The sequence below is a fragment of the Cricetulus griseus genome, chromosome 3 (genome assembly GCF_003668045.3).
Source record: "Cricetulus griseus strain 17A/GY chromosome 3, alternate assembly CriGri-PICRH-1.0, whole genome shotgun sequence".
In the NCBI taxonomy this organism is placed as follows: domain Eukaryota; kingdom Metazoa; phylum Chordata; class Mammalia; order Rodentia; family Cricetidae; genus Cricetulus; species Cricetulus griseus.
Window position 1 is genome coordinate 200,017,686 of NC_048596.1, and position 22,821 is coordinate 200,040,506.

The 22,821-nt window shown below is 47.7% G+C and overlaps 1 protein-coding gene across 1 annotated transcript in view; it reads left to right on the forward strand.

The window, feature by feature from the left end:
* Spire2 (spire type actin nucleation factor 2) overlaps window positions 1–19,318 on the forward strand; it is a 32,609-nt gene extending 13,291 nt beyond the window's left edge. Inside the window, exons 4-16 of the mRNA XM_035441468.1 lie at window positions 4,171–4,527; window positions 6,840–6,920; window positions 7,011–7,175; window positions 7,801–7,887; window positions 8,260–8,383; window positions 9,222–9,391; window positions 10,139–10,331; window positions 12,221–12,336; window positions 15,060–15,194; window positions 15,374–15,441; window positions 17,237–17,264; window positions 18,590–18,705; window positions 19,093–19,318. Coding sequence (XP_035297359.1) covers window positions 4,171–4,527; window positions 6,840–6,920; window positions 7,011–7,175; window positions 7,801–7,887; window positions 8,260–8,383; window positions 9,222–9,391; window positions 10,139–10,331; window positions 12,221–12,336; window positions 15,060–15,194; window positions 15,374–15,441; window positions 17,237–17,264; window positions 18,590–18,705; window positions 19,093–19,315 — 1,863 coding nt within the window. The 3' untranslated portion in view covers window positions 19,316–19,318. The remainder of the gene's footprint in view (window positions 1–4,170; window positions 4,528–6,839; window positions 6,921–7,010; window positions 7,176–7,800; window positions 7,888–8,259; window positions 8,384–9,221; window positions 9,392–10,138; window positions 10,332–12,220; window positions 12,337–15,059; window positions 15,195–15,373; window positions 15,442–17,236; window positions 17,265–18,589; window positions 18,706–19,092) is intronic.
* The last annotated feature ends 3,503 nt before the right edge of the window (window positions 19,319–22,821 follow it).

Here is a 22,821-nt window from a genome sequence, read left to right on the forward strand (position 1 = left end):
GCTGGGAATCGAACCTCTGGAAGAGCAGCCAGCTTTTAACCAGTGAGCCACCTTGTAGGGAGACACCCTAGCCCCGCCCTGGGACAGGTACCAGGTGGACCCGGGACTCTCCCATAAGGGCGTGGTGTAGGAAAGCCAAGGTGACATAAGGGAAGCTTCTTAAAGACAGCTTGTGGAGACCCGAACCCTCTTTTCTGGCCACGCTTGCTGGGTTCCTGTAATCTCGCTCTGGCCTGCGTTTTGCCCCTGGTGTTTTCTTGAATAAAGAGACCTTATTCATCACCACCTCTCCAGCCCTGAGACAAGTTTTCATTGTGTAGCCCAGGCTGGCCTCAAGGTTAAGATTTTCTTGCCTCAGCCTCTCAAATACTGGGATCACAGTTCTGTGCCACCTCATCCAAATTTATGAAAACCCTTTGCAACACAAAAGTAAATGCTATGCAAATTAGGGATACTGTTAATCCCTCTATGCTGGCAGCCCATCGCAGTGTTCCCTGTCTGATTAAACCTAGGGTTCCTGCCAAATGAAATGGAGAAATGCTGAGGTAAGAGGACTCTACAGAAAGACCTCAAAGATGCTTAATGTGCTTTTAAAAAAACAGAATTACTGAGGCTGGAGAGATGGCTCATCAATTAAGAGTACTGGCTGCTCTTCCAGATAATCTGGATGATTCCCAGCATCCATATGTCTGTAACTACAGTCTCAGGGGACCTGGCACCCCTATTCTGGCCTCCAAAGGCACTGCATGCATGAGACACACAGACTTATATGCAGTCAAAACACCCATACACACAAAATACAATGAAAAAAAATTTAAGAGTTATTATCAGGCATGGTGCACATGCTTATAATCTTTTGGAAAGCTAAGATGGGAGGCTTAAACCCTTGAGGTCAGCCAAGGCTACCTAGCAAGACTTTGTCTCAAAATAAGTATAATGGAGACTTTCAGGAAGTACAGTCACCTGAAGCACCAGAGCCTCTTGCAGTGAGTTCCGCCAGTCCCCAGGGTCTGACCCTCATGCTCCATCACGTGTCTAGAGTGTTTTCTCCCCACTTTGGTCAGGTTAAATGTATATACATAGAAAGGTTACATTCCTTTAAAAAGATACGAGGCTGAGTATGGTATGGTGGAGCATGCCTGCAATCCCAACACTCAGGAGGCTGAAGCAGGAGTTTGAGGCCAGCTAAAGCTATGTAGATACCCTGTCTCAAATAACAAACAACTAGCTGGGCATAGGCCTGTAATCCCAGCCCTGGGGAAGTGAAAGTAGGAGGATCAGGAGTAAACTTCATGAGATACTACCTCAAAAAACAAACAAACAAACAAACAAAGCAAACAAAAGCAAAAAGCGGGCCTGAAGAGGTGGCTTATCAGTTAAGAACGCCAGCTGCTCTTCCAGAGAACGCTGGTTCAATTCCTATCACCTGCATGGCTGCTCACAAACTCCAGTTCTAGGGTATCTCCCACCCTCTCTGGCCTCTGAGGGTACTGTATGCATGTGGTCCACAGAAGTACATGCAGGTAAAATACCAATCAATACACATAAAAATAAAATAAATTAATTGGTTAAAAAAAAAAAAGCCAGGAGGAGGTGGTGCACACCTTTAACCCTAGCACTTGGACACAGAGTCAGGTGGATCTCTGTGATTTCAAGGCCAACCTGGTTTACAGAGCTAGTTCCAAGACAGCTAGGGCTACACAGAGAAACTCATGTATCAAAAAACAAGAATGAAAAAAGAAAGAAAGGAAGAGAGAGAGAATAAGGAGGAGAAGGAAAAGAAGAAAAAAGGAGATGAAGAAGAAGAAGAAGAAGAAGAAGAAGAAGAAGAAGAAGAAGAAGAAGAAGAAGAAGAAGAAGAAGAAGCAGCAGCAGTAAGAGTAGTTAATAGTAGTAGTAATAGTGTTGGGAAATTGGACCAATAGTCGGGGTGGTGGTGCAGCCTTCAGTCCCAGAACTTGGAAGGCAGAGGTAGGTGGATCTCTGTGAGTTGAGGCCAACGTGGTCTGCACAGTGAGTTCTAGGACATCCAGGTAGAAAGACTCTGCCTTAAAAAAACCAAATAAATAAATAAACAACAAAATATAAGGAAATATAATATTTTTCTTTTTGAGACAAGGTCTAGCTATATAGCCCTGACTGGTCTAAAACTTGAGCTGGCCTCAAACTCACATAGCTCCTCCACCTCTGCTTCCTGAGTGCTAGAATTAAAGGTGTGAGCTGTTTGCTCAGCATGACATAATTTTTTGTGAGTACAAATATCATTTTGTTCATATAATGATGTGAGTCAGCTGTTACTCAGATAATCAGAGATAATCTGGGATAATCAGAAAGGTGAGGTTTGACTGGGAGTGTGGCTCAGTGGTCGAGTGTGTATTCAGCAGGCCACATGGCTCTGGCTCAAGCTTCACAGAGGGGACAAGGGTTATTTTGGCTCACAGTTTTGGAAGTTTCAGTTCATGGCCACTTAGTCTTAATGCTTTGTTACACGTGCCCTATGGTGATGTTACACTTCATGGAGAAGTCTGCTTTTCTCTTGGCTGGGTATGAAAAGTTGGAGGCCACTTTCCAATAACTCCTCCCAGGCTACACCTTCAGTGAGCAGAAGATCTCCCACTCAACACCACTTATTTATTTATTTATTTATCCACAGGGTCTCACTATGTAATCCAGTCTGGCCTGGAACTCACTGTGTAGCCCAGGCTGGCCTGGAACACACAGAAATCTACCAACTCTGCCTCCCAAGTACTGGGATTAAAGGAGTGCACCATGCCCAGCAAACCCACCTCTTAAAAGTTCCACCAGTTCCCAATGGAAACAAGCTGAGGACTAAAGCTTTTACACACGGGCCTTTGTGAACATCTAAGAATTATACTGTAGGGCTGGGGTGTTATATAATGGTAGAATACTCTCATATCATGCGTGAAGGCCTGGCTTTGGTACCCAGTACTGCAAAATAAAAAGGAAACAATCAACCCCCAAAGCGACAGTGGATAAGCAACATCACAGCAGCAGTCACTGAGTCAGCTGGTCTTTCTCCTTTGATTTTAGCCATACTGTTTATTACATAAGAGGCTAATGCTTAGTTAGATTTCTCTCTTTCCTGATTATATTTGGGGAGGGGCATGCATACTGTGCAGTCAACACATGTCCTTTCCTTTTTCATAGAGGGCATCATGAGCCTTCCCATCCCAACTGTGCTCTGGCTCAGGAAGCTACTAACTTTTCTATTGCTGGGCTAACTTACTTAGAGCCGTGTTAATGGCACCACACTGTATAAAGGTTTTCATCTGATCTATGTGGCATGTGCGTGTGTGTGTTTGTCTATTTCCTTTCCATAGTGCCCCACTATGGGTACATACCTTTCTCCACTATGAAGAACACATGGGTGGTTTATGAACAAATCTTGTGTGGATGTACTTTTGTATTTTTCTGGGTTAAATACCTGGGAGGGAAGGTGCTGAATCACATGTTCAATGCATACTGGTAAGAATTTTCCTGTTTTTGCCGGGTGTTGGTGGCGCACGCCTTTAATCCTAGCACTCGGGAGGCAGAGGCAGATGGATCTGTGAGTTTGAGGCCAACCTGGTCTACAGAGCGAGTGCCAGGATAGGCTCCAAAGCTACACAGAGAAACCCTGTCTCGAAAAACCAAATAAAAAAAAAAAAGAATTTTCCTGTTTTCTAAAGTAACTGTGTTCTCTTTGAGGGTACATCTTCTAACAGTGGTCCATGTTTTGTTTGTGACATGAGTCCCCTCTCTGGCAAGAGGTGGTATTTCTTCTTTTTTTAAAATGATTTATTTATTTTTATTTGATGTATACATCAGTTGGTGTTTTGCCTGCACGTACGTCTGTGTGAGGGTGTTGGATCCCCTGGAACTTGAGTTACAGGCAGTTGTGAGCTGCCATGTGGTTGCTGGGAATTGAACCTAGGTCCTCTAGAAGAGCAGGCAGTGCTCTTAATTTCTGAGCCATCTCTCCAGTCCCAAGAGGTGGTATTTCTATATCACTGTTATAAACAGTGCTATGATCTTCTCTTCTCCCTGCCTGTTATTCTGTCTGGTACCCCTGTCTGTTTTATGATGGTGGGTGCTGCCGGTTGTGGTCCCCAGTGCCCTTGTGGCTTGGAATGCCTTCTCTGGTGACCATATGACGTCTCTGTCCCTTAGATGGTCCAGTCTCTGGGCTTCGCTATCTACCGTGCACTGGACTGGGGGTTAGATGAGAGTGAGGAGCGAGAGCTCAGCCCGCAGCTGGAGAAGCTCATCGACCTCATGGCTAACAGCGACTGTGAGGACAGCAGCTGCGGGGCAGCAGACGAAGGCTATGGGGGTCCAGAAGAGGAAGAGGAGAATGAGGGCGGGCCACGAGCCGTGCGCACCTTTGCCCAGGCCATGCGACTGTGTGCTTTGCGCCTGACCGACCCCCATGGCGCACAGGCCCACTACCAGGCAGTGTGCCGAGCTCTTTTTGTGGAGACACTGGAGCTTCGTGCCTTCCTGGCCCGGGTGAGGGAGGCCAAGGAGGTGAGCGCGATATGGGCTACAACTGGGAGGACTGATGCTGGGTGGCGTGAGGGAGGTGGGGGTGTAAATCGGGTGGGGATGGGGGCAGGGAGGTGATGGGGCCCTCTCAGTGTTCCATGGGGGTTAAGGTCTTTGATGCCGACTCCACCTTCTTATGAATACCCATAACTTTCCCCCTCCCCCATGCTGGACGCTGTCCAAAATGTTTCATGCATTTTTAACTTCATGCCTTCTTTTCACTGGCATGATTTTCAGAGAACGGAATCAGCGAGTGGCTCCTAGCCTTTGTTTCTACTGCATCAATCCTGTTGCCTCGAAATTAGCCGTTACCCTCCCTGGCTCCACATTCATCTCTGTAAGAGGGAAATCTACTTACTGGCTGGCCTCTCTCAGCCCCCACAGTTCCTTCTGAAAATGTGGTACTAAAGAAGCCACTTCTTCTCTTGTAGAACCACACAAGCAGGCCCATGGGCTTGGAAATTTGGGGTGGGTAGGTGAGAGAACCCTTCCGGACACTTCCTGTGCTTGCCACAGTCCTTCTTCATTCTTTGGTGGTCTCCCATCTTACAAATGAACAGATGCTACCTCTGAGAGTTAGGGTCCTCCATCCCAGTGCCAGAGCCTGTCTAAGATACAGCCTCTAGGCTGTCCTGATTTCCCCTGACCCAGAGTTAGGGCTTGGCTGTTTCCATTCTTCCTTGGAGGAGTTGCTACTGCTTAAAGAGAACCATTTTTTCCCCCTGTGACGTAGGTTGTCCTGGCCCCAGTCAGTATTTCACTGGTGCTGAAAGGGAGACTTGGAAGAGGTCAGGTGAGGGTCAAGCCATGCTCTCCTGCTCAGGTAGCAGAAGTTAATTTTTAAGTTAGTTGATATCGGTCTCTGATTCCACCTGCCCTTTTCTGTGATGTATCTCTCTTCTTGTAGAGTAGAAGGATCATAGCTAGCATCCTGACACCTTGGAGCCTGCATAGACTTTCAGGGATGTTTGCATAATAGAATCTGGGACCCAACTTGAACCCATTGATCCTCACTTGTAACTATCACATGGTAACCTTGGGAGGTTCTCCTCTTGGCTCCCAGTGTTCAATGCACCATCCCTACCTTCCCTCTCAGCTCCTCTGTGGTATCTCAGAGACACTCTTCTGACTGTGATTTCTGGTGGCTGGCAGGTGGTCCTTGGACTTTTGTCCTTCTTTGAACATGGTCTGTTCTGTTGCTGAAATCAATTCCTTACCCAGACAAAGGAGCTTTAGCAGGAATACATACCTCTACATGTCATTCCACTGACCCCAGAGACAGGGGATCCGTGCTGGGGATACAGGGTCCTGAGCAGACACACCTGGGCTAGTCTGGGCTGGCAATTTGGACAGATGCAAGTGTGCAGGGTCAGGTGTAGGGCAGGAGAGCCATCCTCAATGCCCCTTGCCTCAGGAGTCCCACACAATAGTGTGTGTTAAAGCAGTTTGGCAAGTAGCTCAGGGTGAAAGCTAGAGTGACTAGTTCTCTCCTTGTTGGGTAAGAGCTGCTAAAGGGAAAATGCTTCTCTATAGTTGGGAGCTAGTGAGAGCAGAATCTCCAGGCTGCCACCTAGACCTAGAACCATCATGGCTGCAATTGCAGCATCTTCCCCCAAATCCCCAGTTGCCATATCCCTGGCGTCTTCCCTTTTCCCTCACCGTGATGTTAGCACTTCATATCTGGCTGCCTCTTAGGACCTGCTGGTTAGCTCATTCTGTCATCTACCTACAATCAATTCCACCCATACTTGAACACTAACACTTGTCATGGTATGCTGGGCTCCAAACTTAGAATGGTAGCCAAGAAAGCATACACAACTTTTAAGAGACAGGTCCTTGGTGACCTCTAGTATGGGCCATGCATAGAGAAGCAACTACGAACACTCCAAGAGAAGAGTGGGCTCATGGCCTGACTAGGGTGTCCTGAAGTGCTGGGTGGACTGAAATCTTGAGGGTAACAGGGAGTGCTTCCCCTTCTGAGTCTGCCACCTATGGGGGACAGTGCCTCCCTGAGACATGTGGGTCAGATGGGAGTGGTGCCATGTGGGCACCAGGCTCTCACCAGGCTTGCTTAAGAGAAGCCACTAGAGAAGATTAAAAGTTCCCTGTGCCATTCCAAGGCTATAGAGTAGCTTCCCCAGATCTTTCCAAGCCCAAAGCCTGGGCCAGGTGCCTTTGTGACTTCTTTGTAGCTGGCTGAGGGGTACGGAAGTGCGTCCTACTGGATGGGATTTTCAGGGCCCCACTGTGTCCACTGCTCTGCCACTTCTACACTAACTAATTTGTGGTCCCAGATGCTGCAGAAGCTGGGGGAGGATGAGCCACAGGTAGAGAAGCCACTGGCCGAGCTTGACCACCTGGGACACACAGACTGGGTAAGACGTGGACCCCTCCTGACCTGGGGCAGGTTTGTGCTGGGAGAGCCATGGGTGCCAGGGCTGAGGCTATTTTCTTTTCTGGGTCAGGCCCGGCTGTGGGTACAGCTCATGCGGGAGCTGCGTCACGGGGTGAAGCTGAAGAAAGTGCAGGAGCAAGAGTTTAACCCGCTGCCCACCGAGTTCCAGCTCACCCCCTTCGAGATGCTGATGCAGGATATCCGTGCCAGGAACTATAAGCTGCGCAAGGTCATGGTGAGCCGCAGCTCTGTTGTCCTCCGCCAGCAGCCCTGGCCCTCTTCCCTTCTGTGGGTTCTTGCCCTGCTGCCACCCCCTAGTGACCCTTCCCTTTGCTCTCGGCTACCAACCCTTGCCCTGCTCCTTGTGCTTGATCTAAGTTTGATACTCATCTGCAGACATGAATAAGGAAGATGTGGCTGGTTCCACAGTGCTTGATTGTATTGAGAATACAGTGTAATAATTAGGGTAAGGAGAAGGTTCTTGAGGATCAGGAGGGGCCCTAAGAGCCAGCCACATTTTTCCATGTAACACACATTTGCATAGCCTTATGCGCACTGGTATCACTGTTAAAATTTTATACGAAGAAGTTCATTTCATTCTTCTGACAACCCTGAGATGGGTCTTACAGCCCCATTTCCTGATGACTCTTAGGTTCAGGAAGCTCAGGCAGCTGAGTTTAGGGCCCACTAGGCCTTGAATGCTGCTCCTGCTGCTGCATATGGCCAATGCACCTGCTATGCACCTGTTAGAGATGCAGCTGAGTCCAGGGAACAGAGTCCCTAGGAGGGAAGTCAGGGCTGTGGGAGCCCCTCCTGGTCACCCTAACACCAGCAGTTGGTGGCCCTGCTTCTCCTGGCAGGTTGATGGGGACATTCCTCCCAGAGTGAAGAAAGATGCTCACGAACTCATCCTGGACTTCATCCGCTCACGGCCTCCTCTAAAGCAGGTACCAGCTGTACACTTCCTCCTCTGGATATTGTGGGGCCTGCTGCTCTCTGTGACCAACCTGGGAGGTGTCTTTATCACATCTACTTCCTGAGGGAGGCCATTTAGGGCTCTTTTGCCGGTTGACTGGAAGGTTGGGCATGATCCCCGGCATAGTGCTTGTGAGTCTGTGTCTTCTTCCTCTTGGGGAGAATTTTTGACCACTTATACCTCACACCAGGTGTGCACAAAGCCTCCTTGGGTAGTGCTTCCTTCTAGGTTACTGAGAGGTAGCACTGAGTCTCCTGGACTATTCCAGCATTTCCCTACTCTAGAGTGGGCCCATGTCACCACCTGCCTCCCCTTCCTACTTAGTGTGTCATGTCGGCGGCAGGTCTCAGAGAGACGACTTCGCCCTGTACCACAAAAGCAGAGAACGCTGCATGAGAAGATCCTGGAGGAAATCAAGCAGGAACGGAGGCTTCGTCCAGTAGGGGTCCAGCACTTGGGAGCCCGTGGTGAGCAAGGTGGGGAGGGTAATGATGGAAGAGAAAACAAATCAAATTTTTGGGCTGTTAGCCTCAAGAGCTTCTATATGGGTAGAGGACCCAGGTCCTCTTAATTTTTTTAACTGTAAACTTAGAGGAGTTATAATGGCCTTGTGACGTCTATAAAAGTGAAGTAATCTTGGACTCTAGGTTTTGATCTGATTTCGTTGCTATAACAGATGACAAATTTCAACATTTGGGAGTAAAATAAAAGTCAAATTTCTAGGTGACTGGAAGGCAGATATATATTTAGACATTTGAGACTTGGTCTTCCTTGCAAAATAACGATGGTGAACTTCAACCCTGCTTCTGCTGGGCTTTTGGGAGGCTGGGCGGCTCTCCTCTTTACCTGGAGCTGCTCATTGTTATCTGGCTGACCAGCCTTCAGTTTCCCCTTTGAAGTAGAGACTTAAACCAAGTGGTGCTCATGAAGCTGTTCAGTCCCATGTTGGCCTTATCCCCCCGACTCATTGTCCATTCTGCACTGGCCTCCTCATCCTTCTTACTCCTGTCCTTTTCTGCCCTGGGAGACTTATCCTCCCCACTCACTGTCCACTCCCGCACTGGCCTCTCCGTCCTCCCTGCTCACTGCCCACTCCTGCCCTGACCTTCCACAGCACTCCCTGCCCCTGCCTTGTCTTCCTTCTTATCCTCCACTCTGGCTTTGTGCTCCTTGCCCTCCCTCCCTGCCCCACATGCACCCTTGCCCTGGTCTCCTGGCCTTCACTGCTCACTGCTCATCCCTGTGCTGACTTCCTCTCCGTCTCCACTCACTATCCACTCCTGCCTTTGTTTTTCCCGCCTTCAGGGTTTGGTTCTCTGCCCTGCATCCTCAATGCCTGCTCTGGTGACATCAAGTCCACTTCCTGCATCAACCTGTCTGTCACAGATGCTGGGAGTGGAAGCCAGCGTCCACGGCCCCGGGTCCTGCTTAAAGCCCCCACTTTAGCAGAGATGGAAGAAATGAACACGTCTGAGGTCAGAGAATAGGAATTCTTCAAAGATCATGCTGATGGGGCTGGGAAAGGCTTAGCGGGACAGGGGTCTGTTTGGTCAGCTGAGTAGGGCATCCTCTGCAGCCAACCACGGGGATGGCAGGTGGCCCCTTCCCTAGCTTTTCAGCTCAGAAGTAGCCTTGGATTAGTGGAACAGTGACCCCCAGAACACAACAACAAAGACTAAAAATGGAAGTTATTTTCTTCTTCTGGCCAGATGAGTAGCCTGAGTGGCCCTCACTTGATGTGAGAAGCTGGCCCCAGTGAGGATCTCTGGCTAATTAGGATGGAAGACGACCTCAGTGCTGGCCATCTCAGAGGGCTCAGCCTTCTGCAGAACTGTCTTCTCCAGTATTTCCTGGAAGACCTCAGGGAATGGTTTGATTATTGAGACGCTTGTCATGATCTGTCCAGAAGATAGATATGAGCTAGTGATATGTAGAGGGCTCAGTTAGCACTCCTGGGCCCACTGCCTTGGTCCAAGGATGAGCAAGAGATGCTGGAGGAAGTGGTCAGGAGGGGGCAGCGGTCAGGAGGGGGCAGCGGTCAGGAGGGGGCAGCGGTCAGGATGGGGCAGCGGTCAGGAGGGGGCAGCGGTCAGGATGGGGCAGCGTCAGGATGGGGCAGCGGTCAGGAGGGGGCAGCGGTCAGGATGGGGCAGCGGTCAGGAGGGGGCAGCTGTCAGGAGGGGGCAGCGGTCAGGACGGTTCTGTGTCTGATGTGCTTTCAGGAAGAAGAGTCCCCCTGTGGGGAGGTGACACTGAAGAGGGATCGCTCTTTTTCGGAACATGACCTAGCTCAGCTTCGGAGCGAGATGGTCTCATCTGGCTTGCAATCAGTCACTCAGCCCCCAGGAGGCATGGAGCCACCCCGGGCCAGAGCAGGCAGCATGCACTCCTGGAGGCCCAGCACCCAAGACCAGGGTACGTATTGCCTTCACTGCCACCTGCTGAGTCCATGTCCACCCATGGGCTTTGTGTTGTAGCCTCAGTCTCACATCTGCCTGAGCAGGCAAGTACCCAAGGTGTGTAACTTGTGCCTGGAAGGGCAGTGCTGAGTCCGCACCACCTAAAGCAGGAGTCCCTGCTTTCCACTAGAGAATTTTTTTTAATAATCTATTTATTTTTGGTGTTTTGACTGCATGTATGTCTGTATGAGGGCATTGGATCCCTTGGAACTGGAGTTACAGTCAGTTGTGAGCTGCCATGTGAGTGCTGGGAATCAAAGCTGGGTCCTCTGGAAGAGCAGTCAGTACTCTTAACCACTGAGCCATCTCTCCAACCCTTGAGATTTTTTTTTTTAAATCAACTAACCAATCTGTATTCATTGCAAAACATTTTCTAAAGAAATTGAATCTTTGTGGGTGGAGAGATGGCTTTGTGGTCAGGAGCACTTGCTGGTCTTGTGGAGAATGATTTTCTGAACCCACATGGTGACTCATAATCATCTCTAATACCAGTTCCAGGGATCCAATGCCCTCCTCTGGCCTCAGTGGGCACCAGGCACACAAGTGGCAAACATGCATAGACTCGTACACATAGAATAAAAATAAGTAAATCAGGCTGGGTATACTGGCTCACACATTTGATCCCAGCACATGGGAGGCAGAGGCAGGTGGATCTCTGAGTTCATGGCCAGCCTGGTCTCCAGAGTGAGTTCCAGGATAGTCAGGGATACACATAGAAACCCTATCTTGAAGAGAAAAAAAGAAGGAGAAAAATAAGTAAATATTTTTAAAGAAAGAATTCAAATTCTCAAGATCCTGTTACCTAGAGATAATTATTATTAATATCCTGAGATGTAGTAAGAGAACTGGCCAGATGTCTATTTCTTTTTTTTGTGGACAGGCGGTTCTTGAAGCACCTGCCTTGTCACCTGCCACTGTTCCCTCACCAGAGGACTCAAGCTAGAAACAGCCTCTCTGACCTGGCTGCACAGGGTTAGTCCCATCAGTTTGTGGCTGGACTTACACCAAGAGCTGTTGGTATTAGAAATGAGTCTGGGGTCCCAAGAACATGATCACATAATCCAGAGCATTTGGCAAGGCAAAACTTTTGGTTCTGCAGAAGGATGCATAACCATGTCAAATTAATAGGTGACCTCCAGTGAGTTTTTGTTTTATTTATTTTATTTTTTGGTTTGTTTTTTCAAGACAGGATTTCCCTGTGTAACAGCCCTAGCTGTCCTGGAACTTACTTTGCAGACCAGGTTGACCTTGAACTGACAGTGATCTGCCTGCCTCTGCCTCTCAAGTGCTGGGATTAAAGGCATGGGCCACCACACCAGGCTGAGTTTTTATTTCTAAAGGAGTCTTATGCCTCTGAGTGGTCAGGCTTGGTCTCATGCACTTACATGATTGGCTAATTTAAAATGACAGTTGATAAGCAGAATGCAATTTTCAGCACCAAGTGCAAACCCTGGCAGAATGTGAGTTTCTGTCATCTAGCTTCCTTACAAAAATTTAAAACTAATTTAAAATTTTAATTTAATTTTTATCTTATGAGTATGGGTATTTTGCATATATGTGTACAATGTTTGTGTATGTCTGTGTATCACATGGGTACCTGGTGCCTTCTGAGGTCAGAGGAGGGTTTTGAATCCCTGGGAATTAGAGTTACAGATGGTTGTGATCCACCATGTAGGTATACGGGAATTGAACCTGGTTCCTCTGCAAGAACAAGTGCTCTTAACTGCAGAGCCAACTCTCCAGCTCTCTAAGCTCTCTGCTTGTCCCCTATCCCCACTGGGACATACATGCTGTCCCCATTGTCCACTTGGCACTTGTCCCTATGGGCCTGTGTTCTTTCTCCAGTTTTCTGTCCTGTGAGTGACCAGTCCCAGCCTTACCCCAGCTCCGCCTTGCCCAGCAGTTTGAGCTCAGTGGATAAACCGGAGGCTTCTGCACCAGATACCAGACACCTGTGGCTGGTAAGTGACAGGGTAGGTTGCCCCGGATGGCCTCTTCAGCATCATCTTCATCCTTCCACTAGCCTGGTGCTCAAGAGAGAGAGAGAGAGATGGGCAGCATTCCACAGGATGTGGCTTGGCTTGCTTGTCTTTGAGGGTACCAGAGTCCAGGTCCCTGTATCTGGGGAGATTGTTCTTTGCTGCCACATGCTGGTATACATTGGTATTTTTCCTGAATGCATTGTCTCTGCACCATGTGCATGCCTGGTGCCTGCCAAGCTCAGAAGGCGTCAGCTTTCCTGGAACTAGAGTTATAGATGATAGTGAGTCAATCTGTGGGGTGCTGGGAACTGAACCTGAGTTCCTCTGAAAGAACAGTAAGTGACGTTAACCGCTGGCCCATTGCTCCAGCCCCCTCAATGATTTTAATTGAAAGGTAATACCCATATGGTAGAATGAGAGAAAAGTTTCAAAAAGTCATCATTTAACGTCCACACACATAAGATAAATACATGTTAAGGATCTGTTTTTAGCCAGGCAGTAGTGGCGCACGCCTTTAATCCCAGTACTCGGGAGGCAGAGGCAGGTGGATCTCTGTGAGTTCGAGGCCAGCCTGGTCTACAGAGCAAGTGCCAGGATAGTCTCCAAAGCCACAGTGAAACCCTGTCTCGGAAAAAAAACAAAACAAAACAAAACAAACAAGAGTGACTTCTGAATTTGGCATCTTAAAATAATAAACATTCTTTTACAGTTTCTGAGCATTATTATTTCAGAAGCAGCAGCTCTTAGACATTTATTCATTTGTTATTTATTTATTTATTTGTCTTATGTGTGTGGGTATTTTGTCTGCATGTAAGTCTGTGTACCACATGCATGCAGTGCCTTTGAGACCAGAAGAGGTGGGTTAGATTCTCTGTGACTGAAGTTACAGATGGTTGTGAGCTACCATATGGGTTCTGGGAACTGAACCTGAGTCCTCTGGAAGAGTAGCCAGTGTTCTTATCTACTGAGCCATCTCTCCAGCCCCTTTATTTTTATTTTTAAGACAGAGTCTCATGTTGTACCCCAGGCAGGCCTGGAGCAAATTGTTTAGCCCAGTCTGGCCTAGAACAAATTATGTAGCCTAGGCTAGCCTCAAATTGCTTTGCTCCACTTCTACCTCAGAAGCAATTTAACTAGGGGGCATGGCTAATGCCTCCCAGAGGTTTCAGGTCGACTATAACAGGGACTGCATGCCATGGCACCTGAGAGCCACAGCATGTTTTGTGACTAAGTGTCTGCATTGACACACTGTCACTATGCCCTGCAAGTGTTAACAAGTCTAGGAATTTCTTTATTTTTTATTTCATTTTATGTGCATTGGTCTTTTGCCTGCATGTATGTCTGTGTCACAGTGTTGGAACCCCTTGGATCTGCCATGTGGGTGCTAGGAATTGAACCTGGGTCCTCTGGAAGAGCAGCCAGTGCCCTTAACCACTGAGCCATCTCTCCAGCCCTAATGTAGCCCATTCTTTCTTTCTTTCTTCCTTCCTTTCTTTCTTCCTTTCTTCCTTTCTTTCTTTCTTTCTTTCTTTCTTTCTTTCTTTCTTTCTTTCTTTCTTTCTTTCTGTCTTTTTCCTTCGTTTTTTGAGACAGGGTTTTTCTGTATTGCTTTGGAGGTTGTTCTGGAACTTGCTCTGTAGACCAGGCTGGCCTTGAACTTACAGAGATCTGCCTGCCTCTGCTTCCTGAGTGCTGGGATTGCATGTGCCACCAATGCTTGGCTTAATGTAACCATTTCTTAAGACTAGAAAATTAAGGACCATTTCCTGTTCAAGGAAGGAAGGGGTGTGTTTTAAAATTCCACAAGTCCCACAGTGGCCTTTCAGTTCTGAGATATCAAAATGTACCTTCTAAAAGTTAGGCTATCAAAATCAGAGGACCTGATGGCTTTAGTCCTGCCCCAGTCCTAAGAGGTAGCTGCTAACCTCTGCATTTGACATGGGAACTCCTGACAGTAAATAACCAACAACAGGAAGATGTTGGAAGTCCTGGTCATATGGGACATGCAGAAACTTCTGGTGCTGTTCTAGGACTAAATAGCCCCTGCACAGTGCTACCAATGCCCATCCTAGAAAAAAAAAATCCAATTTCCATCCTTGTGGTACCTCCTGTATGCCGGTCTCCATCCTGCCTCCACGAACAACAGCTAGTAGTTTTGAGTTCTGTGTACCTGGCACCATGTTAAGAATTGTATGTTGTGTGCCTCAAGGGAGCTGAAGCAACCCCATTTTACAGAAAAGTAGTCTTAGAAGGTCTATTGGCTAGTCTTATGCCACACACTAGTAAGGTTAAACCGAGGTCACTCACCAGAATGTCAGTTAGGACAGATGGCTTGCTGAGTACAGAGGAGCACACTGGGGTCAGGCAGGGCAGAGATTTCCCAGCGCTCCTGGGGACAGTACAGATCAGGGGCAGAGAGGGATGGGGAGATTCTGTGGAGAAGGTTGGAGCCATGGTGTGCATTTGCAAACAGGAGACAGAGTTTTCTGATGGGGTCAGTGAGGACAAGGAGCAGGGACCTGGGGCCATGGGACTGGGGCCTTGCTACATCAGCAGCGGGGTCCTTGAAGCAGACCCAGCCTCCACGAGTGAGTGAGCAGGTGCACATACTTGAGTCACTTGCCAGGTTGTTCAGACTGAGACCGGGTAACTGTGGGGTCCCCAGGGTGTTGAGCAAGCAGGACCCTACCCCTCGCCCCCAGGAGTTCAGCCACCCCGTGGAGAGCTTGGCTCTGACTGTGGAGGAGGTGATGGATGTGCGCCGAGTGCTGGTGAAGGCTGAGATGGAGAAGTTTCTGCAGGACAAGGAGCTCTTCAGCAGCCTCAAGAGGGGGAAGGTGAGACTTGGATGCCCTGGGCAGCAGGGTAGGGGCTGTTCTGATCAACCGAGGGTGGGACCAGGTGTCTGGGGCTTGCTCAGTGGTTGGGTAGAAGCCCCAGGCCAGCACTTGTTGGGACTGGGCTTGGACTCCAGTGACCTTCCATAGCCATGCTCTAACCTCGCCTCTCCCTGCAGATTTGTTGCTGCTGCCGAACCAAGTTTCCCTTGTTTTCTTGGCCACCTACCTGTCTATTCTGTAAGAGGTGAGTCTTTATCAGCAGAGACACTTAACAAGGGGCATGTTCCATCACACCCAGGCAATTCAGTGTTTTCTTCTCCCTTCCTGTCTCCCCCCAACCCCTGAGACCTGTCTTACTGTATACCTCAGCCTGGCCTCAAACTCATGATCTGCCTGCCTCAGTTTCTTAAGCACTGTAGGTTAGTGCCACCGTGACTTGTTTAGGTTAAATTTATTTATTTGTATTTGTTTGTTTGGTTTGATTTTGTGACAGTTTCTTATGCAGCCCTGGTTGGCCTGGAACTTGTTATAGATCAGGGGAGGAACCCATATAGATCTGCCTACCTTTGCCTCCAAAGAGCTGGGATTAATGGCATGTACCATCACATCTGGCTTAGGTTAAATGTAAATAGTGAAGGGACACCCATGTTTAGCCAAGATGGGGTAACAGACACTTTCTAGCTGAAATAGTCCAAAAACAATCAAACAAAGGATATGAAACAATAGTCTTTAAGACACTGAGAACAAGCAGCTGAATGAGGTAGATGAGGGAGCTTGTGCTGGGCTTGGGAGTTTCTCCTCACCAACTAGAGCTGGGGCAGGAGGCCAGGGCAGCCGGAGATCTTAGAAAGGGATTAGGAGAGGGGAGAGCAGCATAGAGAAACCTGGATATCTGCCTCAGAGATGTCCTTGAGCACGGAGCACAAAAGGAAAAACAGAGCTTGGAAAAGAACCATCCTCTTCCTAATCCTAAAGCATGGATTGTCAAAATGCAGCCTCTACCTATGGTATCCCTACTTATTCTGAGAACGAAGTTTTTTGTTTTGATAACGAAGTTTTTTGTTTTGATGTTTTTCAAGACAGGGTTTCTCTGGCTGTCCTGGAACTTGCTTTGTAGATCAGGCTGGCTTTGAACTCAAAGAGATCCACCTGCCTCTACCTCCTGATAGCTGGGATTAAAGGTGTGTGCCACCATCCCCCGGTTAGGGTTGAATTTGGGGGTGGAGTTGGTTACGTAGGGTTTCTCTGTGTAACAGCTCTGGCTGTCCTGGAACTAGCTCTGTAGACCATGCTGGCCTCAAACTCACAGAGATCTGCCTGCCTCTGCCTCCCAAGTGCTGGGATTAAAGGTGTGCGCCACCACTGCATGGCATAGGCTGAATTTTTGCAAGAAGGGTGTTTTTTATTTTTTTATTGAGACAGGACCTCACTATATAGCTCAGGCTAGCCTCAAAATCAACCCTCCTGCCTCAGTGCTAGAACTATAGGTCTATGTCACCATACCAGACAGGCATTTACTTCTGAAATTGGATATGGGAATTTTTAAAATGCTAATTGCTGTATAAAACTCAACATCTTAGCTGGGCGTTGGTGATGCACGCTTTTAATCCCAGCACTCGGGAGGCAGAGGCAGGTGGATCTCTGTGAGTTCGAGACCAGCCTGGTCTACAAGAGCTAGTTCCAGGACAGCCTCCAAAAGCCACAGAGAGAAACTTTGTCTCGAAAAACAAAAAAACAAAACAAAACAAAAAAAAAAACCCTCAACATCTTACTTGAAGCCTTCTACTTAGATGGTGCTTCTATGGTGGAAAACACCAGAAACACTCCAGATATTTCTGTGAGAGATATGGGGCAGAGATAAATGAATGTGATCCCAGGAAGATGCAAGATTCTGGAGTAAAATGAAAGTGGTCAGGGATCTGGACAAAAGAGATGATGACTGACCCAGATATGTGCAGCAGACATGGAGGCCAGGAAGAGGGTGTTTTTCCTCCCTGGGCTTCCTTACACTGATATTGCTTTCTCTCTGTTCCTTCCAGAGCTGTGTGCACTTCCTGCAGTGTAAAGGTGAGGATTTAGGGGAACCTTCCAGGTCTTGGTGAAGAGGGATAGGGCCATTGCTGTTTCCAGTTGACGTGCTGGACAGTTGCCCTCTTATGAGGCACCTTCTTCCAGCACCTTCTTCTAAGAAGCAGCTTTTCTTACATTTCCCAAGACTGCAATCAGTGTATTTGCTTGTTTTGATTGTAAGATAGTATCTCATAAAATCTAGGCTGACTTTAAACTCTCTGTGTATCTGAGGATGACTTTGAACTCCAGTTCCTACTGTCTCTGCCTCCCAAATTCTGGGATTACAGGCAGGAATCACACGTTTTACTTAAAACCATACAGTTTTTGTTTTTGGTTCTTTGTTTGATATTTCTTTTAGGTAGGATCTCACTATGTAATCCTGGTTGACCTGTAACTCACTATGCCTGGCAAAGACTACAGTTTCTTAAAACTCTTATAGGTAGTATTTTAAGACAAGGTCTCACTGTGTATAGCATTGGCTGGCCTGGAACTGGCTATGTAGAGCAAACTTGCTTTGAACTTAGAAATATAACTACTTCTGCCTCCTGAGTGTTAGGATTATATATGTGCATCACCATGCCCAGTCCTTATAAGTAGTCTTAAATTTTGTTTTTACTGGTGCTAGAGAGATGGCTTAGAGGTTAAGAGCACTTGCTGCTGTTGCAGAGGACCTGGGTTTGGTTCCCAGAACTTACATGACAGCTAACAAGTTTGCAACTGCAGTTTCAGAAGATCTGACACTCTCTTCTGTCTTCCAAGGGCACTGTATGTACATATTGCACAGACATAAATACAGGCCAAACACACATACACATAAAGTGAAACTCAGTAAGTTAAAAAAATTAACAGTTTTTAAGTAACCCATGTGAGTAGGCTGGAGACACACAGCTTTTCTCTCTCTTTCTACAAAATCTTCATTTTGACATGAGAAAGTTTTCAGCAAGACCATGTTGCATTTGGATGCATGCTTCCACTCGGGGGTAAAGGACAGAAACTCTTGGAAGTGTAATGACCATCATGCTTCAGCTTAAATTCTCTATAATCTGTTCCTGGACCACAGGAATACTCCTTGTCAATGTGAAATACTGGTTGTGTGCAGAACCTAAAAGTACACCCTTTGTAGCACAAAACAGTTCCCAAACCCTAAGAAGTTACAGTTTGGATGAGCAGGAAATGTAGTTGAGGTGTGACAAGGGAGGAGCCCATTCTGGGCTCTCAGATGAGAGTGTAGGGGGCACCACTTTCCGTCTCTAGGCCCCCAGAGAGGTGAGGAGGATAAAGGGTGTCTGGACATTTGCTGAGGAACCTTCCCTGTGTTGCAGATGAAGATGCCTTCCAAGAAGTGTGCACACATCCCTGTCTATACACTTGGTTTTGAGAGTCTTCAGAGGGTGCCAACTACCAAAGCCACGCCAATGCTAAGGAGAGATGCCTTCCAGTATGATCTTTTGCCTTGTTGCTGGTATCCTGTGGTAGTGAAGAACTGGGAAATTAGGTTAGGTGCCTATGGCACTGTGAGGATTTCTCCAAGGAACAAGTCAAGTCTTTTGGCAGGGCTGTAGAGGCAGGGTTGTGGGGAATTAAGCTTGGGTAGTCTGGGCTCAGGACCTCAGTGCCTGTCAAGGCAGAGCCTTTGCAGGGATGCACATTGCCAGGTGTGCTCAGTAAGTCTCCTGTGGATGAATAGTGAGGAAGGGGAGAAGAGACAGCAGACAGCTTAGCAAGATGTGGGATTCTGGAGTGGCAGGACAAGGCTTCTGGGAGATCCTGGCCCTAATAGTGTTTTCTCTTCTCATGGTTCTCTCCTGGCATCTTTCCATCCTAGATCCCTGCAGGGACCAAAGTGGCGGAGTGTGGAGGAAGAGTTCCCTCACATCTATGCCCATGGCTGTGTCCTAAAGGATGTCTGCAGTGACTGCACCAGCTTCGTAGCTGATGTAGTATGCTCCAGCCGCAAGAGTGTGGATGTCCTCAATGCCACTCCACAACGCAGCCGCCAGACCCAGTCCCTCTATATCCCCAACACCAGGACTCTGAACTTCCAGTGACTGTTGTGATGGCCATCCTGCTCCCCATCCTGGAACACAGCTGCCATCAACCCCCTTGCGCATGTACATATATACATATATAGATACATTTATAATATATATACAGCCTATATATTTATATACATTGTCTCTTTGCCCTACAGTTCATTTAGGGCCAAGCTTACTCCAGGACCTCTCCTTTTCCTCTCAGGAATCCTTGGAAAGGCTGGGAGGGACTGGGGAACAGAAGAAGGGCAGCTTTCCTGCCCCATGCCTTGGTTCTCATCTGTAATGAGCATATGGCAGCAGCCTCTCTTCCCTGGGTGGACCTTGGTTCTCAGGTGAACCTGAGTATCAGGTCTACCTGTCCTTTAGGGTGCTCAAGCAGCAGAGGTACCTGGGAGGCCTCTGAGTGTGGAATTCTGCTGGGAGGAAGCCCAGGTACCCGAAGCCAAGCTTGCTCTTGGTCCCTTGTTGGCACTGTGTGACTTTTCCTGGGAAGGTATGAACAAACATCTATTCCCCCCAGATAGGTCACTGACAGACCAGAGAAATGATTCCACTCAAGTCTAGCTTGATGAACCATCGAGTTTTCTGAGATTATGGTAACATGGTGAGGGGTTACTTACAGGAACACAAGTGACTCTCAGGTACTTGCATCACCCCTAAGCCCCACCCCATCATAGGTAACAACTCATCACTGTAATTTACACCCCCACACAATATTCTCTTTCTTTCTTTCTTTCTTTCTTTCTTTCTTTCTTCCTCCCTCCTCTTCCTCCTCCTCCTCTTCCTCCTCCTCCTTTTCAAGACAGGGTTTCTCTGTGTAGCCCTGGCTGTCCTGGAACTTGCTTTGTACACAGACCAGGCTTGCCTCAAACTCACTAAGATCTGCCTGCCTCTGCCTCCCAAGTGCTGGAATCAAAGGCATGTGCCACCCCCACTGGGCTTTTTTTTTTCTTTTGCCAATTTTCGACTTCTATACCAAGACTATGGTGCAGCTGGGTGGGAGGGGAATGTGGTGGCTGGAATCTCCTGTGAGGGCCTGGTGACCTGCTTCCTACCAGGGAATGTTAATAACCCTATAGCCATTACCATAGGCCTACATATCACCATATTGTGTTATTTATTTCACTGCCATGGTTGCAGGCTAGTGTGTTCTGTAGGTAACTACAGCTGTTCAGTTGCATGATGGTGATGCTTATGTTCATTAAGCCTGGAGTAAATACCTACACCAGGACTCAGGAAAGGCCTGTACTAAGTATCCTGCCTGCTTACATGTACCCAAGAGATTGATTTTGTCATCACCACAGCTTACAGATTAGGAAACAAAGGTTCAGTAAGGTAAAGGGATTTGACTGCTTCTCTCAGAATATGCCAGAATTCCAACTGAAGCCTGTTAATTGAGGCCTTCTGGCTGACTCCAGGCTCCAACACCCTGCTTAGGACTAGAGGAGGCACCAAAGGCAAATGACTGTGACAGATGGATCTGTGGGAGTTATCTTTGAAATTAGAACACCCAATAAAAGCAGCTAGCTCCCAGCACTTGTTTGAGCACTTCATAGACTGCCTTTGTATTTTGTCTTCTAAATTTTAAAAGAAATGTTTATGTTGTTTGGGTTTTTTTGCATTAATTTATGCGCTCTACATGCGTGCAGGAGCCCATGGAAGTTATCGAACTGGAGTTGCAGGCCGTGTGAGTCACCATGTAGGTGCTAGGAACTGAACTCAGGTCCTTTGCTTGAGCAGCAAGCACTCTTAGCCACCAAGCTATGTCTCCAGCCCTTTGTTTTGTTTTAAAAGGACAGACAGAGAGAGAGGGTCAGGAATTATTACTGTCAACAACCAGCAATAAAAACACTCATGTTTAACCAAGTATGGAGGCTCACACTTGTTATACCAGAACTTGGGAATTAGAGTCAGAAAGATCATTAATTTGAGGCTAATCTGGGCTACATAGCAAGTTCCAGAGAGTTCACTGAGCTATACAGTGAACTCGCAAACAAGAAAACCCTCATGCTTATGTAGTGCTCTCATGGATAGCCACTCCTGGGAACTAAGCACAACTGCTGATTTACAGACTCAAAAGCAACTACATATCCAGCTCACACCCCAGGACCCCCAGGTTCTGATCCCCACATAACACTAACAAATGAAAGCAATAAAAGTCCATCCTGGGAAACAGCTAGGCTGAGCTTAGGGGTAATGCTTACAGGTTGTTCAGTTCCCTACAACCACTTCCTGAGGTTGCTTAGGCAGGAAAAGTGGCTTGTGCTTCTGTCTTCTTACTGCCCTTGGAGTTGCTGGTCTCTTCCAAACAGTAGGTTGCATATCAGCCCACTGAATCCTCAGCCTCATTATTGAAGACTATGCCAAATAGAGTGGCTTAAAACAGAAATTTCCTTAAGGGTTAGATCTGAAGGTCAGGGAGACACATTTGGAGCTGGTGGTTCAGGGAAGATCCACTCCCCGGTTGGGCCTGATGCATCCTTCAGTGTCCACAATCTCTGTCTCAGGAGAAGCAGCTTCATAGGTAAGACTTAGTGGCCTGAGTAAGTTGGGCACACCACCTGATCATGGGTGACACAGAAACTAGACTGGTCCTGAAAAGTCAGAATAGGCATGAGGGTGGTGTGCTAACCCTGATGTGGAAGAGGCTGGGACTTCTAACTGACTAGAATCAGGGAAGAGGACTGGGGGAACACCTTGAGACAGCAGCTATGGACCATCAACTTTGAAGTACCTTAAGATTCTAGCATAGTGTGGGCAGAGTAGCTAAGCCAGTCATTGGGCTCAGCATTCAACCTAGGGAGAAACCAAGATTCCTGAGGGAGGTAGGCTGCAGTGCAGCTCATGGACAGTGGGTTCACAGCAGAGGTGAAACTAAGGAATGCTGCCCTGTCTGCCTTCTCTGTCCTTGCAAATAGCCTATCTTGTTTGGACTTTGGGAGTCACACGAAGGGAAACCCAAGTTCTCTCTGGACTAGTTACTCATTAAGTTAGTTTATTCACCTGACTTCATCTGTTGTAGACAAGAATCTAGAACATTGCCTGGCCTAGCACTGGGGACAGTCCCCACACCCACACTGCCCTCTCCTCTGCTCTCAAGGTAGGAAAGGGTCCTGGAACTCTAGACCAGGCTGGCCTTGAACTCATAAGAGATCCCCCTGCCTCTGCTACTGTACTGCGCCACCACTGCCCAGAACTTGGGTTTGTTTTGCTTTAAAGAAGGAAAGAAAACAGAGCCAGATCTGTGCAGAGGGTCCCTACATCCTTATTGTGAAAACCTTCCTGAATTAAAATTCACATAGGGCTGGCCACCTCGTCTTCAGGATGGAAAGTTTCTGCACTCCAATAAGCTGACGCAGCACTCCAAATCAGACCCAATCAAACCGAATTAGAAAAAGCCCAGGTTTAATGGATAAAACGCTGCCCCCTGGAGAGGAGACGGAAAAAGAGAAACCAGAAAACCACATGCCTGTTTTCTGGTGGGCAGTTTAAATACCCTGTGGGAGTGGCCTTGAGCA